Raw genomic sequence first — 13131 nt, 5'->3', positions numbered from 1 at the left:
TCCAGTATGCATCCAGGAAACCATAATACCGCTGTACTAGGAGCTCCAGAAAAGGCAGCAGGATCAATAAGTACCCTTGGGATTCCCCGAAAACTAAGGTTCTCCGCCTTCTTTTATGTATGGAGGTAGCTCCGAACTTTCCTGGAGAGTATCCTATCCCAAAATAATGTCTCCCAGATTTCGCCAAAAGCTCCAGGAATTGCAGGAAAGATGAACGGAAAGATGGGATGCCACTGACTACCTCCGACAATGAGAATGTCATTAGATGAGGTGATCTCCGCTATAATCTCCAAAATAAATAATTCGATTTTTTGAAAATTCTACAGTGGTGTAAAAGAAGCCGCCGATGAAGCTGAATCACCATCATCAACATCATCACCACCGTAGCCAAAGCAGTCAGCTAAAACCACCGGTTTCCATGTGCCTAAACCGCGGCACGGATACTCATGCACTTGGGCCTGGATAACTATGATACCAACTTCGAAAAGGCCCACATCGATCTGGTGGAACTGGCATCCATGGAGCGGGATGATTGGTGTGGACACCGATGGAGACTGCAAACGTATGTCCTCCAAACTCTGTAAAAGGGTCTTGGGCTGGTCCAATTTTTTATAATGGCTTAGAATTCTTATATTTTGTACGTGAAGATAAAATGCTGTGTTGAAATGGGTGTTATAAAAGACCTGGTGTTAAATAAATCTTGTATTTATCTTATAAAATTCCTTATGTTGTAAACACTCATCTACAAAAATATTTAAATATACAAAATAAACAAACAATTTTTTTTTATTTTTACCTGCCTTAAGAGGCATTAGTGGCATATGTAACTATAAAATAGAGTAAGGACTTTTGAAAATCTTTAAAACATGAAGAAGCAATCCGTGTTTGGTTTTTCTATTAATAATGTTTTTAATATTTGCAGTGAAGGCTAAACGGTAGCCATAAAAAACCTTCTTTTGGGCACTCCATTTTATTAGTTTTTATAGGTTAATGCTTTTTAAAAAGTTTTTAACCATTACTCCCAAAAACGTTATCAATGATTTCATATTATGTTCGACTAAAAGGAAAATTTTGAATAATTTGATTAAATAAATCAAAAAAATAAATTCATTTTAATAGCTGACTTTTCTTTTTTAAATAATAAAAGATTTTTTGAGATGTAATTACTTACATTTGGGCTTTTAAATTAAACAATTTAAAATTGGAAAATTTGTTTTTAAGTGCAAAAATATGTTGTAATGAAAAACCCTCCATGCTGCTATTTAAGGAGACACCTTCAACAGTGTTTTTTTTTATTGTAAAGGTAAAATATGTGAATAAAATAAATTAAAATTTTTGGCAGAATTATGTTTTCCACATCTAAATCCTCCCGCGTAATTTGAGACTGCATTCAACCAGTATTTTTGGTATTTTCACAATGCGGTACGGTATTTTTTGCAGTAGTCTTTCATTGCCCTCCATGGGCTACTTTTCGCTGTTCAGAAACAGTCACACTGGATAAAAATTTCAGCCCGTTTGGTCGAAAAACAGCGAGCAGAGCGAAAAAAACACAACCACAGTAAAGACGCACACTCGCATACATAGACATCGATATTTTCCCCTTGTAAAAGCGAAAAAAGTGAAAAACCAAAAGCTGCGTTTCTTAGCCAATTACCTGTTCATAACAATCATGAAGTTCCAATACAAGGAGGAGCACGCCTTCGAGAAACGTCGCGCCGAAGGCGATAAAATCCGTCGCAAATATCCAGATCGTGTGCCCGTAAGTACAATAATATATATATTTAGGTACATATATGCATGTACACTCGGGTATGTATGTGCGTGTTTCTGTGTATGAGTTTGTTTTGCGTCGTTTTTTTTTGTTTGTGCCAAAGAAAATCAATACTGCGCATATCGGGTATTTTTCGGTAAATGTTGTTAATATTGCAAGTGCAAAATCAGGTGGGTGGGGGAATAGGTTGCATAAAATGCATTTCAGCTGGGAAAACATTTACAATTAAAACTCAGATGAAATTCAAACGGAATTGTCCCCCCCCTCACACACACACTCATATACAGAAGAAAAAAAAAGAGAACAAAGCAGCCGTTTCACTTGCTCAGCTGTTAAGTGTTGTTGTTTTTCACTTCTAGATTTCATCTGTTCTTCTCGCTCTTTTCCCTCTCTCCTCCACACTTCTACACATGAAAAAAGAGTATATGATATTATTTAATATCAATATCTTGATCGCAAAAAATAAAGATTTCTTAGAATAACGAAATTCAAAGAAAAAGTGCGCGTCGTACCACTTTAATTTGCATGACGTTTTCCTTGCAATCACAGGGGCAGCCGAATAAAACCACACTAGTTACGGGTAGAGTAGTAAATTTTAAAAAATAAAAAAAAAAAAAGTTTTGAATAAAGATTTTGCATTAAGCCATCCTTTTTTCTTCTATGTACTAACCAGTTGTTTTCGATTTTAATTTCGTTTGTTTGCTTGCAAAAACAAGCTAGTACTGCGCATAAAAAAGTTACTCACTAATACACATTAAGCTGCTTGTTTTGTTTTCACAAACACATATAAATAGCGACTGGAATTAGTCATAGATGCGCTGAAAACAAAAACAAAACGAAAAAAAAAACAAGTGGGTTCCTCCTTTGTTGTTTTTCTGCCATTTCACCACCTTATCAGCAAACTCCTTTCCACGCAACTTGAAGGTGCCCCAATCGCAGCGAGAAAAGTACTTTGCATTCGCTCTTGATTTTTTAAATTTCCATTTCGATGTCTCCGACTGTATACACATTATTATTTTCGGTTGTTTTTGGCAAATGCACAAGTGCCAATCGCCAAATCACATAACAGCTGAGCGAGGGGCAAGGCCAGCTGGTCGCGCCATATAGATATATCCGAATTCTATTTAGTACGTACCATATCATACTAATACCTTGATTTCGGCCAATGACGCTAACAAAATTCGAGGGGATGTGGGATAGATAGGGGATATAGCAAATAAAGAATAGCAGTTTGCTGATTTAGTATTCATTATGTTGACCCACGCTTCCTGTTCCAAACCTGTTTATCGATAATTTGGCCAAAGGCTAACTTAAAACCCCCTTGGCTAGAACGGATCGTCTAGGCCAGTGAGCTAACGATTGTTTAAATCTAAATGGAATGCAGCATATAAGATATTTTACTCATCTCAATTCAAAATACTGGAACCAAGTAGTCAAAAAGTGGTAAAGCGCTTTAGTTCTGTTGATTATGCAAACTGAGGGTGCTAGGAATTCTTAGTTTTATTATTGTTTTATGATTATAGTTTTAAGAACTGCACTAGTAACTAAAATCGGACGGACAAAAAGCACTAAATGCACGTATAGGTAATTACATGTTCATAATGGCGAAATTTTTAAATGCAACACGAAATTACTCATTTCAATTACGAAATTACTCATTTTAGTCCCCCAAACAATGCACCAAAAGTTTTTTGTCTTTAGACTGAAGCAGTTTGTGATGTCAGTATTAATAGAATCGTTTCAAAAAATATATGTAATTACTTAAACGATTTTAATAATTGATATTAACTTAAGGATTTCATTTTATTTTTGTTAGTTGAGTTGCCTAAGAAACCTTAATGTATATATAAATATTACACTCATTCTCTGAATCTTGATTTAAGTGATATTTTTTGTCAAGAAGTGATGGAAAATCCTAAATTGTTTTAATATAGCCTGTTTGAACAGGTTTTTGGCATTATCGTATTCCAAGGTAGCACGTATTCGAGCACACATGCCAATGTGTCTTACTTTGGAAAATGCAAATGTCATTTAATGCCAAATAGGTGAACATTTTCGGCACGTAATCAGGTGCGCACATAAGTAAGTCGAACAACTTGAACTCACCTCCTGTTTTCTCCCATTGTATATTACTAGGTGATTGTCGAGAAGGCTCCTAAAGCACGCATCGGTGACCTGGACAAGAAGAAGTACCTGGTGCCTTCCGACCTGACCGTCGGTCAGTTCTACTTCCTCATTCGTAAGCGCATCCACCTGCGTCCTGAAGATGCCCTCTTCTTCTTCGTGAACAACGTCATTCCACCAACATCGGCAACCATGGGCTCCCTGTACCAGGTAACTACTCTACCTCGTTTTTCACCCACAATATCTAACACCTTCTTGCCCTCAAAGGAACACCACGAGGAGGACTACTTCCTGTACATTGCCTACTCCGATGAGAATGTCTATGGCATGGCCAGGGTCAACTAACTCTGCTCCGGTTTGCATCGGAAAACAACCCCCTATACAGAAATCTATATATAAATAAAATATATTTTGTGTTTAGCTGCATGCTTAAAATATGAACGCGAGTTAGCTAAACGAATTGAGGAAAACCGCAGGAAATGCCACACGAAAAGAACTTGAAGATGATCTGAACCAGGGCGACAAAAAAATCCACAAAACAGAAAACTACAAAAAGAATTGTTATGTGAACATTATTTTATATATATACATTTTCTAAACGCGTTAGTATTTCAATTAAACTCTGCTTTGTCCTACCATTAACACCCCGAAAACAGATCTATTCACACTCTTCTTCGGTCCATCTGATTTCCATTGCTGTACTTGATCCGTGCGATTGCACTACAAGTACTTAACTTTTGTTCGCTTATTTCAATGATTTCACCTTTTTTTTTACAACACAACAAAATTTTGTGCATATTTAGTGTGTATGGTTACGAATAGGACTCTCTCGGTTAAGTGTACGGTAATTAATCTATTATTAAATAAACAAAAACCACAAAACTACACATGTCGAGTGTTTATGAGGGTGGCTTTGCGGTTTTTCATGCATTGGCATTGGTAAGGAATCATTTTCAGACAAAGGTGTATTTGATACTATAATTAATATTAACCAGATCGAGGGATTAATGTCTGCAAAAATTGTATTTCTGAATCATTTTTCTGTTGTTAAACGGACAATGAAACCTTATCTCTAAAAAACAAAATGGGTTTCATGCTTGGTGATTTTTCATATTAAAAGAAAAGAGACAAAAAATAATTTTGCCAACAATCTATTCTTTTTAAGTTAAAAATACAATTGTTATATTGCTTGGTGTAACGGTAATCACAAGAACCAGTGAATGCAAAACTATTTTTTTGGACTAAGCTATTCAAATTGTCATCATAGCAAATATTTTATTATAATTAATGCATAGACGTGATGTAGATGCAGAAAAAAACTTTAATTAACGTGAAATAATTGCACCATAGTAACAATAGAACTCGTATGGTCGGTGAGTAATACAATTTTGTACGCCTCTCCTTTTGTTAAATGGTTGCTAATCTAATCGCGAAAATGTTTAATTTGTTCTCTGTTTAAAATTGCCGCCCAATCACCAGTTTTATGGGTTGCACTGGAACAATTGCCCGCCTGGCTAGTGTTGAAAATTTGTAAGCGATAGTTAACTATAAATATCGATAGGTAACATTGAAAATCATCGAAGAAACTATTCAAGGCGATAGGCTGGATTTTTTTAAAAGCTGGTATCACAGAAAAGTTAAAATTATTAACAAATCGCTGTTTTCATGTGAAACATCGTGCCAAAGTGCAGCAGGCCGAGCCAAACGCAGACAGTCGTGGAAACAGGTAAATACACCTGGGCATCTGCATAAAAGCCGGATAAAAGCGGACTAGTTACAAAACAGCACAAATGAGGTGCAAAAAAACAAGAAAAAAAGCGTAACTACGGCGATTTGTTTGTTATTGCTGTGCCAGTGTTGTTGTTGTTGTTGCTGTAACTCGTGACGATAAAAATTAGTGACAAAGTAAAAAAGGTTTCCTTGATTTTGTGGTTGCAATTGATTTTGTGCTTTGTGTCTACGTTTGTTGTTGTTAGGGGGTGGATTTACGAAAAACCACCCACCACCCCCCGGGTTTTTTGAACTCCGGCGGAAAAACAGCTGCAACGATTGCCACATTAAAAGTTTCATTTAAACAATAAAAGGGAAAACTGCGCTTATTAAATTATGGCAAAACATGCTGACTAGACTACAAAAAATATATAAAGTAAACGAAAAAAAAACAGCCGTCAGCTTGTTTTTGTTGTCTTTCGCCCTGTTTGCTTTCTGTTTTTTGCTTCTGTTTTGCGCTTCTTGTTCGTTTGTTCTGCTTCTTCTTCGTCTCGTTTTTACGCGCATGTGGATTCGTTTTATTGGTGCTCGAGTATCGCATGATAATCTCACGCTATACGTCCCTCGTAATTGTTCTTGTAATCGCTTTGTCGCCCTGCTTTTGTTTTTGTTGTTGTGCTTTTCCGCCTCACAAAAACACACACACGAAATCACATATTTTCGAAAAATTAAGAATTTTCCCAGGAAATCAAATTTAATTTAGAAAACTATCAACCGACCCGCATAATGTGAGAACAAAATTAAAGACCAAACTGGAAAGTTAAATGCAACAAGCCGAAATTTGTATACCTCTCAACATTAGTTTTTAGTTTACAGATTAAAAAAAAATGGGTGAAATTTGTATAAAAACTATCACGTATTCAACAGCAGGCATTTATTTTTTTAAAAAATGTAAGCCCATTAAAGCTAAGGTTTATATATGTGATAAAAGTTCTTCTGATATCGTACAATACATTGAGTAAAAAAATTAAATTATTTAAATTTGACCGAACTTTTTAAAAAAAAATCCCTGACTATAACATTATTCAGTGTTTTGGAATTTTACTATACTAATATATTTTTATCATCGCTTTGTGAGACATTAGTTGTAAGAATGTGAATCATTAATTATTTGGACGTACATAAAATATAAAATTCATTTTTTTACGCCTAACAAAAAAATGGTATCTGCTACAAATATTAATAAAAATATTAAATTGATATTTAGATTTGAATGTTTATTTAATTTGAGCTTTCACATTGCAACTAATAAGTTCCTAGTTTTACTATTATTTTCAACCCAGCTCTTAGAATCCGTATTGCCTTTCGTATGGTTTTGAAACAAAGGTTTTTCATTTGGGCTTATCGGTTCTTTTGTTACCTTACCTATGTACATACATACGTTTTTACTGTCTAAAGCAGTATTAAACAAGTGACAAATAACAAAATAATATAAACAAAAGTGTGTCTGACAAACTCCACCGATTTTGTACTTACAAAATAATCTGTTTAACCCTTGGATTAGAAATTATAATTTGTTTTGTTGAGGAGATAAATGACTTCTTATCTCTACCAGGAATTTCCTAAGCAATATGATAGTAATAGTACCCCTTGCCAGGGCATAACGCAAACAAGCCGAAATCAGGGCAAGCACGTCGGAACAATTCGAAATTAGAGTAGCTTGTACACTTTGCACCCGCGCCAGTTGAAGCTTATCAGTTTATCAGCAAACTAGACGCGGTAGATTTTTCGTTTTATCACTTTTTGCGTGCCGCCGAACGGTCTAAATTTGAAATTTCATAAATTCCCGGACACCCGGATTCGAACCGATTCGACTAACACCATTGGGTATATTCCATTTGTTTTTTTATTTTCTGTTTCCGAACACACAGCCGCTTGCAAGCCAACCGCTTAAATGTCACAACACTCGAAAAAGGAGAGCAATAGCCATGCGACCCAGAGCAATCGCCACAGCAGTGGAAGCACCAACAGCAGCACCACCGGCAGCAGCAACAACAAGAGCCACAAGCGGCAGGCGGCCAACGGCAATCTAAAGGGGAATAGCCACAGTCACACCCAGCTCCAGTCCCACTCCCAATCCCACAGTCAAGCCACAGCCCCCTCCAAGTCACCCAGCAGCAGCAGCGGCAGGAGCATCCTCAGCGGGAGCAGCATGCAGGACACCAGCTCCGCGGCATCCTTGCTGAGCCGCAAGGAGAAGAACCAAAAAGACAAACAGCGCGAACGGGAGCGCGTGGAACGCAGCCAGCTGGTCCTCTGGCGACGTCCACTGCAGACCACCAAGTACTGTGGCCTCGAGCTGGCAGCACTGGTCCGCACGTGGAGCACCAGGTGAGTTGGCTGGCCATGGCCATGGCCAGGACTCCCCCAACAAACGGCCATTACTGATCCACGATTCACTTACAGACTGCTGCAGCAGCGACTCCTGCTGGCCGCCCTCATAGTATTAGGCATCGTATTTAGCGTAATTTACAAAATAGACGGCCCCCACCAGCTGGCCATCGAGTTTGTGCGTCGGAACACCTGGTTCTTCGTCTACTGGCTCGGGCTGGGCGTGTTATCCTCGGTGGGATTGGGCACTGGCCTGCACACGTTCCTGCTTTACCTGGGGCCGCACATAGCCAGCGTAACGCTGGCCGCATACGAGTGCAACTCGCTCCGGTTCCCACAGCCCCCATATCCCGATGAGTGAGTATTTCCATACACCTAGTTCTCGAAGAACATTAAAAGACTAAAAAGAAGTTTTTCATAAGTATTTTAAGTTATAAAAAAGACTAGCAGAATTTGAAAATAACTGAATTCAATTTTTGTTAGATTAATTTTTATGAGGCTGAAATTAACCGATATTTTTACAAAATTCCAAATGACTCATTCGTTTTTCTTGATCCCACAGCATTATCTGTCCGGAGGAGCCGTACGACAAGAAGGTGCCAAATATCTGGTCCATCATGTCCAAGGTTCGATTGGAGGCCTTCCTCTGGGGCGCGGGCACAGCGCTGGGCGAGCTGCCGCCCTACTTCATGGCCAAGGCGGCGAGGCTTTCCGGCTACGATCCCGAGGATGCCGAGGAGCTGGCCGAGTTCGAGGCCCTCAACGCGAAGCGTCACCAAAAGAACCTCAGTCTAATGGACAAAGGCAAACTGTTCATGGAGCGCGTGGTGGAGCGCGTCGGATTCTTCGGCATCCTGGCCTGTGCAAGCGTGAGTGGTGAAAATCGCTGTCCAGCGTGGTTTTTAGATGTATATTTAAGATTTAACTAGTATACGGAGCGTGGTTTCTAGAACATAGATGTATAGTTAATATTTAACTAGAACACGGAGTTGTGATACTTAAACCGATATATCTATTTCCATCATTTGTTGATTAAAACAAGAGTACATTTCGCTAGACAAGCAGAATATTATTATGTGCAAGAAGAGAAATGTATACTAATCTTCTTATTTAAACTTACGTTGTACCATTTTGGTGAACAAATTATGGTTATAAAGTAATTTATCATAAGATATTATATAACTTACTAAGGTGCTCATAAAAAAGTCTGTTTTGGTATCTAATCTGTCATTTAATTTGTTTAATGTTAAAGTTAACTGGTTTATTGTTGTTGCTTCTATGGTTTAAATACCGGTCTAAAGTTATTTGACATTTCTTCTATTTTCATCACTTGTGATTCATTTAAAAATGCAAAAATATTTTTTATTTTGCCATGTTAAAGAAATCTTCATAGAATTGCTTTTTGATTGTAGTTCAGAAATAATTGTTATTGAAGTGATTTGGGGTTTTATTTGATATTTAAATGTATGCATGGATAAAACACAGATCACTTCTAGAATAATGTAAATCAACAATATAAACGATAATAACAACTTATTAATCTCTTTGCAGATTCCCAATCCGTTGTTCGATCTGGCAGGAATAACCTGCGGCCACTTCCTGGTGCCATTCTGGACGTTCTTCGGGGCCACGCTAATTGGCAAGGCCGTGATCAAGATGCACATCCAGAAGATCTTCGTGATCATCGCTTTCAACGAGACGTTGATCGAGCGGGCCGTCGACCTGTTGGCCTCGCTGCCGCTGCTCGGCCACAAATTGCAGGAGCCGTTTAAGTCCTTTCTGAATAACCAGAAGCAGCGACTGCATCGCCAGCAGCGGGGCGCGGCCGGCGCGGGATCCGGAGCGGGAGATTCGGGCAACCTGTTGTCCAGGATCTTCGAGACGTTCGTGATCGGGATGGTGTGCTATTTCGTGGTGTCCATCGTGAACTCCCTGGCCCAGAGCTACCACAAGCGGCTCCACAAAAAGTCGGCGAGCGGACCTGCGACCACGCCCACTCGACTGGCGGTGCCAAACCAGAAGAAGCTGGGCAAGCAGAAAGCTTTACGGGACTAGAGGATCGGATCGGTAGAAATTTGCTCTTCTGCTGATCGATTTTCCAACCTCCTCCCCATCCCTGCCCCATTTAATTCGTTTAAATTATTTTGTTTATTGCGGCTTTCGCTCTTAGTCAAATTATATTGTATGTGAGTGTGACCGCGAGAGAAACAGACGGCCCGACAGCCAGAGGAATTTACCTTGTAGACTAGATTAGGAAAAAAAGTAAAGCGAGTAGCAGCAGCCACAACAATAGCCAGAGCAGAATATATATTTTAGTAATGTACAAGATAGAAACCTAGGCAATTTCCGTGTGGGGCTATCGTTTTGCCGTAACGAAAGTGAGAGGGACGCAGCTAGTCGCACCTAATGAAAAGCAAATTGTGCAAAAGTTGTGCAAAAGACAAACAAGCCAGAGCAAACAGAGAACCCAAAATAAAATGTCGCCAGGAGCAAAAACCAAGTATGAAACAAGATTTAAAAAAAAAAAATGCTGAAAAATAAACAAACTATGGATATACAATTTAAAGCCGAATGTATGCATCAATATAAATGGGAAATGTGGGTCAAGTTGGCTGTCCCGGCTGAATAGAAATTTCTACTCCAAACGCAAGCCTGGCTAAATAATAAAATATTTAATGCTGAAAAATAAACGATATATGGATACACAAATAGAAGCCCACAAATGTAGGTGTGTACGTATCAGTTTAAAAGGAACTGAAGTGGTCTAACTGGGAAGTCTTGATTATCACGAGGATAAGTAAGCTGTTCTTACGATTCCCCGGTTAAACCCAATAATCAGAGAACATTAAACTAAATGTAATGTGGGAGAAAAAATGAAATAACTAAGTGCAAATTAATAAATTAAATATGGATATACAAATCAATGGCATTTTCATACTTAAGGCAATCAAATCGAAAATATGGGATATACATTAGGGTGGTAAAAAAAACCTTGTTTTTAATCTTCTTTCGGCGTAATGGTGCTGGCTGGTTATGTGCAGTCTGAAGTGGAACAATTTTTGTTCTACTAGTTAATTATATAAATCTATACAGCTATGAAGCTATTTATTCTAAAGGACTGAAACTATGTGTCGGTATTTTAAAATTCCAATCTTATGTTGCATTTGTTTATATTTGATTTAAGTTTTTATTTCTTTGCATGTTGAAACTACATATAAAATGCGATTGTGTTCTAATCAGCATTTGACTTTTAGTTGTTAATTTACCCGTGTGCAGCTTTCATATGCATAAGAAGTTTAAACGACATCACTTTGATCTATGTCGCAACCCCTTAACTTTTCAATTCCCAATTGCTCAACACTTGAACTAGACAATCGATTCGGTGCGACAGCTAAACTTAAATGATTTTTTTCTTAAAAGAGTGTGCCTTGAAATTAAATGTCAGTGGCCAAAAAGTCAACATTTTCAACATATGCTGAACGGAGGGTCATTCGTATTCGGACTGCGCTACCGACCACACCTCCAGGTAAGACCAAAAAAATGTAATTGTATCAATTTTTTCCCTTTTTTTCATATTTTTTGTTTTTTTTTGAAAGTGGTTAGAGTTTGTTTGCTAAGAAATCAAAATTTCGGTTCGCCCTAAAATAAAAAACGTCCACCATCACAAACTGACTAAGGACAAGTGATATGTACTGTGAAGAACAGGCGGAGTTCAGAAAGGATACGAGTATACTTCCCCGACCAGCGGTGAGAGTATAATCCAAACCGATCAGTAGACGGCTCTTAAGAGCACTCAGAAGCACATATCCCAAGCAAAAATACTAAATGGTAAGTTCTCTTGGTAAACTTAAGTTTGAATATTCTGACATGGCTCATTGTCTTAGAATCAACCAAAAGCTTTATCTCCGACGCACCTGGTTTTGGTTTTCAATCAACGAAATACTAGGATAATTCCTTCACAGAAGCTAATGTGGATGCAAGCCAAGGCTTTTAGGAGAGCCTGTCTTTTTATGGAGTGGTATGGCAGTTGATTTGAACTATTTCGAAAGAGTTAAGCGTCTCAAGAAGCATATTTGGCAAATCGTGGATTTCCTGGATTTGCTTCTCGAGCCGCTTAACAATTTCGAGATAGTTCAGATCTAGTGCCATTCCGATCGCGCGAAAAAATCTAAGAAACTCGGAAGCTGAAGATTAAAAAAAGATTTCGCCAATGCCAGAGGTCCAAACGAAAGCCTAGAAATCTTGGGATTTATCACGCGTTGAGAGAGTAGTAGTATAAATATAAATAAAATAATGACATCAAAAACTTGTTCTGGTCCAATCAATAAAAATGCCGTTTCAAAATGGTTGAATATTAACAATTGTGCATCGAGTTTTTAAAAATTTCGGTTTCACTAAATTTCCAAAATGCGGAGGCCGTAAAACAAATTCGCCATGTTAAAAAGGGCTTATATAATGTATCCATATATAATGTAACCTAACCCACTTTGATCTTATTTTAACTATAACTTATAGTGACCCGATTTATGTTTTTAAAAAAAGAGTATCCGACTATATACATTTTTTGGCTAAATACAATGGAAATTTTGTTTTAAAGAATAAGTGAAAATGCTGAAGAATAAAGAGAAACATCACTGATAACACCAGTTAACAGCAGTGGCACTAAAGGCTGAAAAATGATGATAATACTAGTTAAATGCTTAGAAGGGGGACCGTCGTTGGTTAAGCAGCCAAATCCGTTGATTGCTCGGGGACGCATATTCCCAGAAAATCCGTTATCAACAGTTGGCTAACAGCTCGAAATCAAGCTGACACTCATTAAGGCAAATAGCTGCTTGCCCGTGGCCACGAACTTATTCATTCTCCCCTCTCCTCTTAATATCCGGCTCGAAGGACAATTGCCGCCGCTGGCATTTTTAGGGGCCAGGAAGGGGAGGGGGGAGGGAGGGGGCCCAGATGGGTGGTGGACTGGTGATGATGCGTACGCGCTTTGAATGCCTAATCCTGTCAACAGTTACAGCTAACAAAAACAACAAAAACAACTGGCAGGAAGGCAAACAGCGATGACAACTGCCAGCGGCAAACAGCGAAAGCCGTCACACAATGTCAACACTACACAACACAACACACTCTTG

General features: G+C 38.4%; 2 protein-coding genes and 1 long non-coding RNA gene across 4 annotated transcripts; all 3 read left to right on the top strand.

Moving 5' to 3' along the window:
• The first annotated feature begins 1480 nt into the window (after positions 1-1480).
• LOC108041099 (gamma-aminobutyric acid receptor-associated protein) lies at positions 1481-4782 on the top strand. Its single transcript, XM_017118892.2, has 3 exons — positions 1481-1759; positions 3908-4105; positions 4163-4782. Exons 1-3 carry the CDS (start codon positions 1670-1672, stop codon positions 4238-4240), a joined length of 366 nt encoding a protein of 121 aa, XP_016974381.1. The 5' UTR covers positions 1481-1669; the 3' UTR covers positions 4241-4782.
• Positions 4783-5496: 714 nt separating this feature from the next.
• Positions 5497-10916, top strand: LOC108041098 (vacuole membrane protein 1). 2 transcript variants are annotated; one of them, XM_017118890.2, is made up of 5 exons: positions 5497-5621; positions 7537-7996; positions 8072-8353; positions 8559-8865; positions 9548-10916. In XM_017118890.2, the coding sequence occupies exons 2-5, from the start codon at positions 7560-7562 to the stop codon at positions 10049-10051; spliced, it is 1530 nt and encodes a 509-aa protein (XP_016974379.1). In that variant the 5' UTR covers positions 5497-5621; positions 7537-7559; the 3' UTR covers positions 10052-10916. The 2 variants fall into 2 exon arrangements, with proteins under 2 accessions (XP_016974379.1, XP_016974380.1); XM_017118891.2 differs by lacking the exon at positions 5497-5621 and adding an exon at positions 5738-5800.
• Positions 10917-11001: 85 nt separating this feature from the next.
• LOC123037996 lies at positions 11002-12041 on the top strand. Its single transcript, XR_006417708.1, has 3 exons — positions 11002-11522; positions 11593-11824; positions 11881-12041. It is a non-coding gene; the product is annotated as an uncharacterized LOC123037996 (long non-coding RNA).
• Positions 12042-13131: the final 1090 nt, after the last annotated feature.

This window comes from Drosophila rhopaloa, unplaced genomic scaffold, assembly GCF_018152115.1.
Source record: "Drosophila rhopaloa isolate 14029-0021.01 unplaced genomic scaffold, ASM1815211v1 contig_3, whole genome shotgun sequence".
Lineage (NCBI taxonomy): Eukaryota > Metazoa > Arthropoda > Insecta > Diptera > Drosophilidae > Drosophila > Drosophila rhopaloa.
Note: the sequence above shows the minus strand (reverse complement) of the source record. Positions and strands in the feature narration are given on the sequence as shown.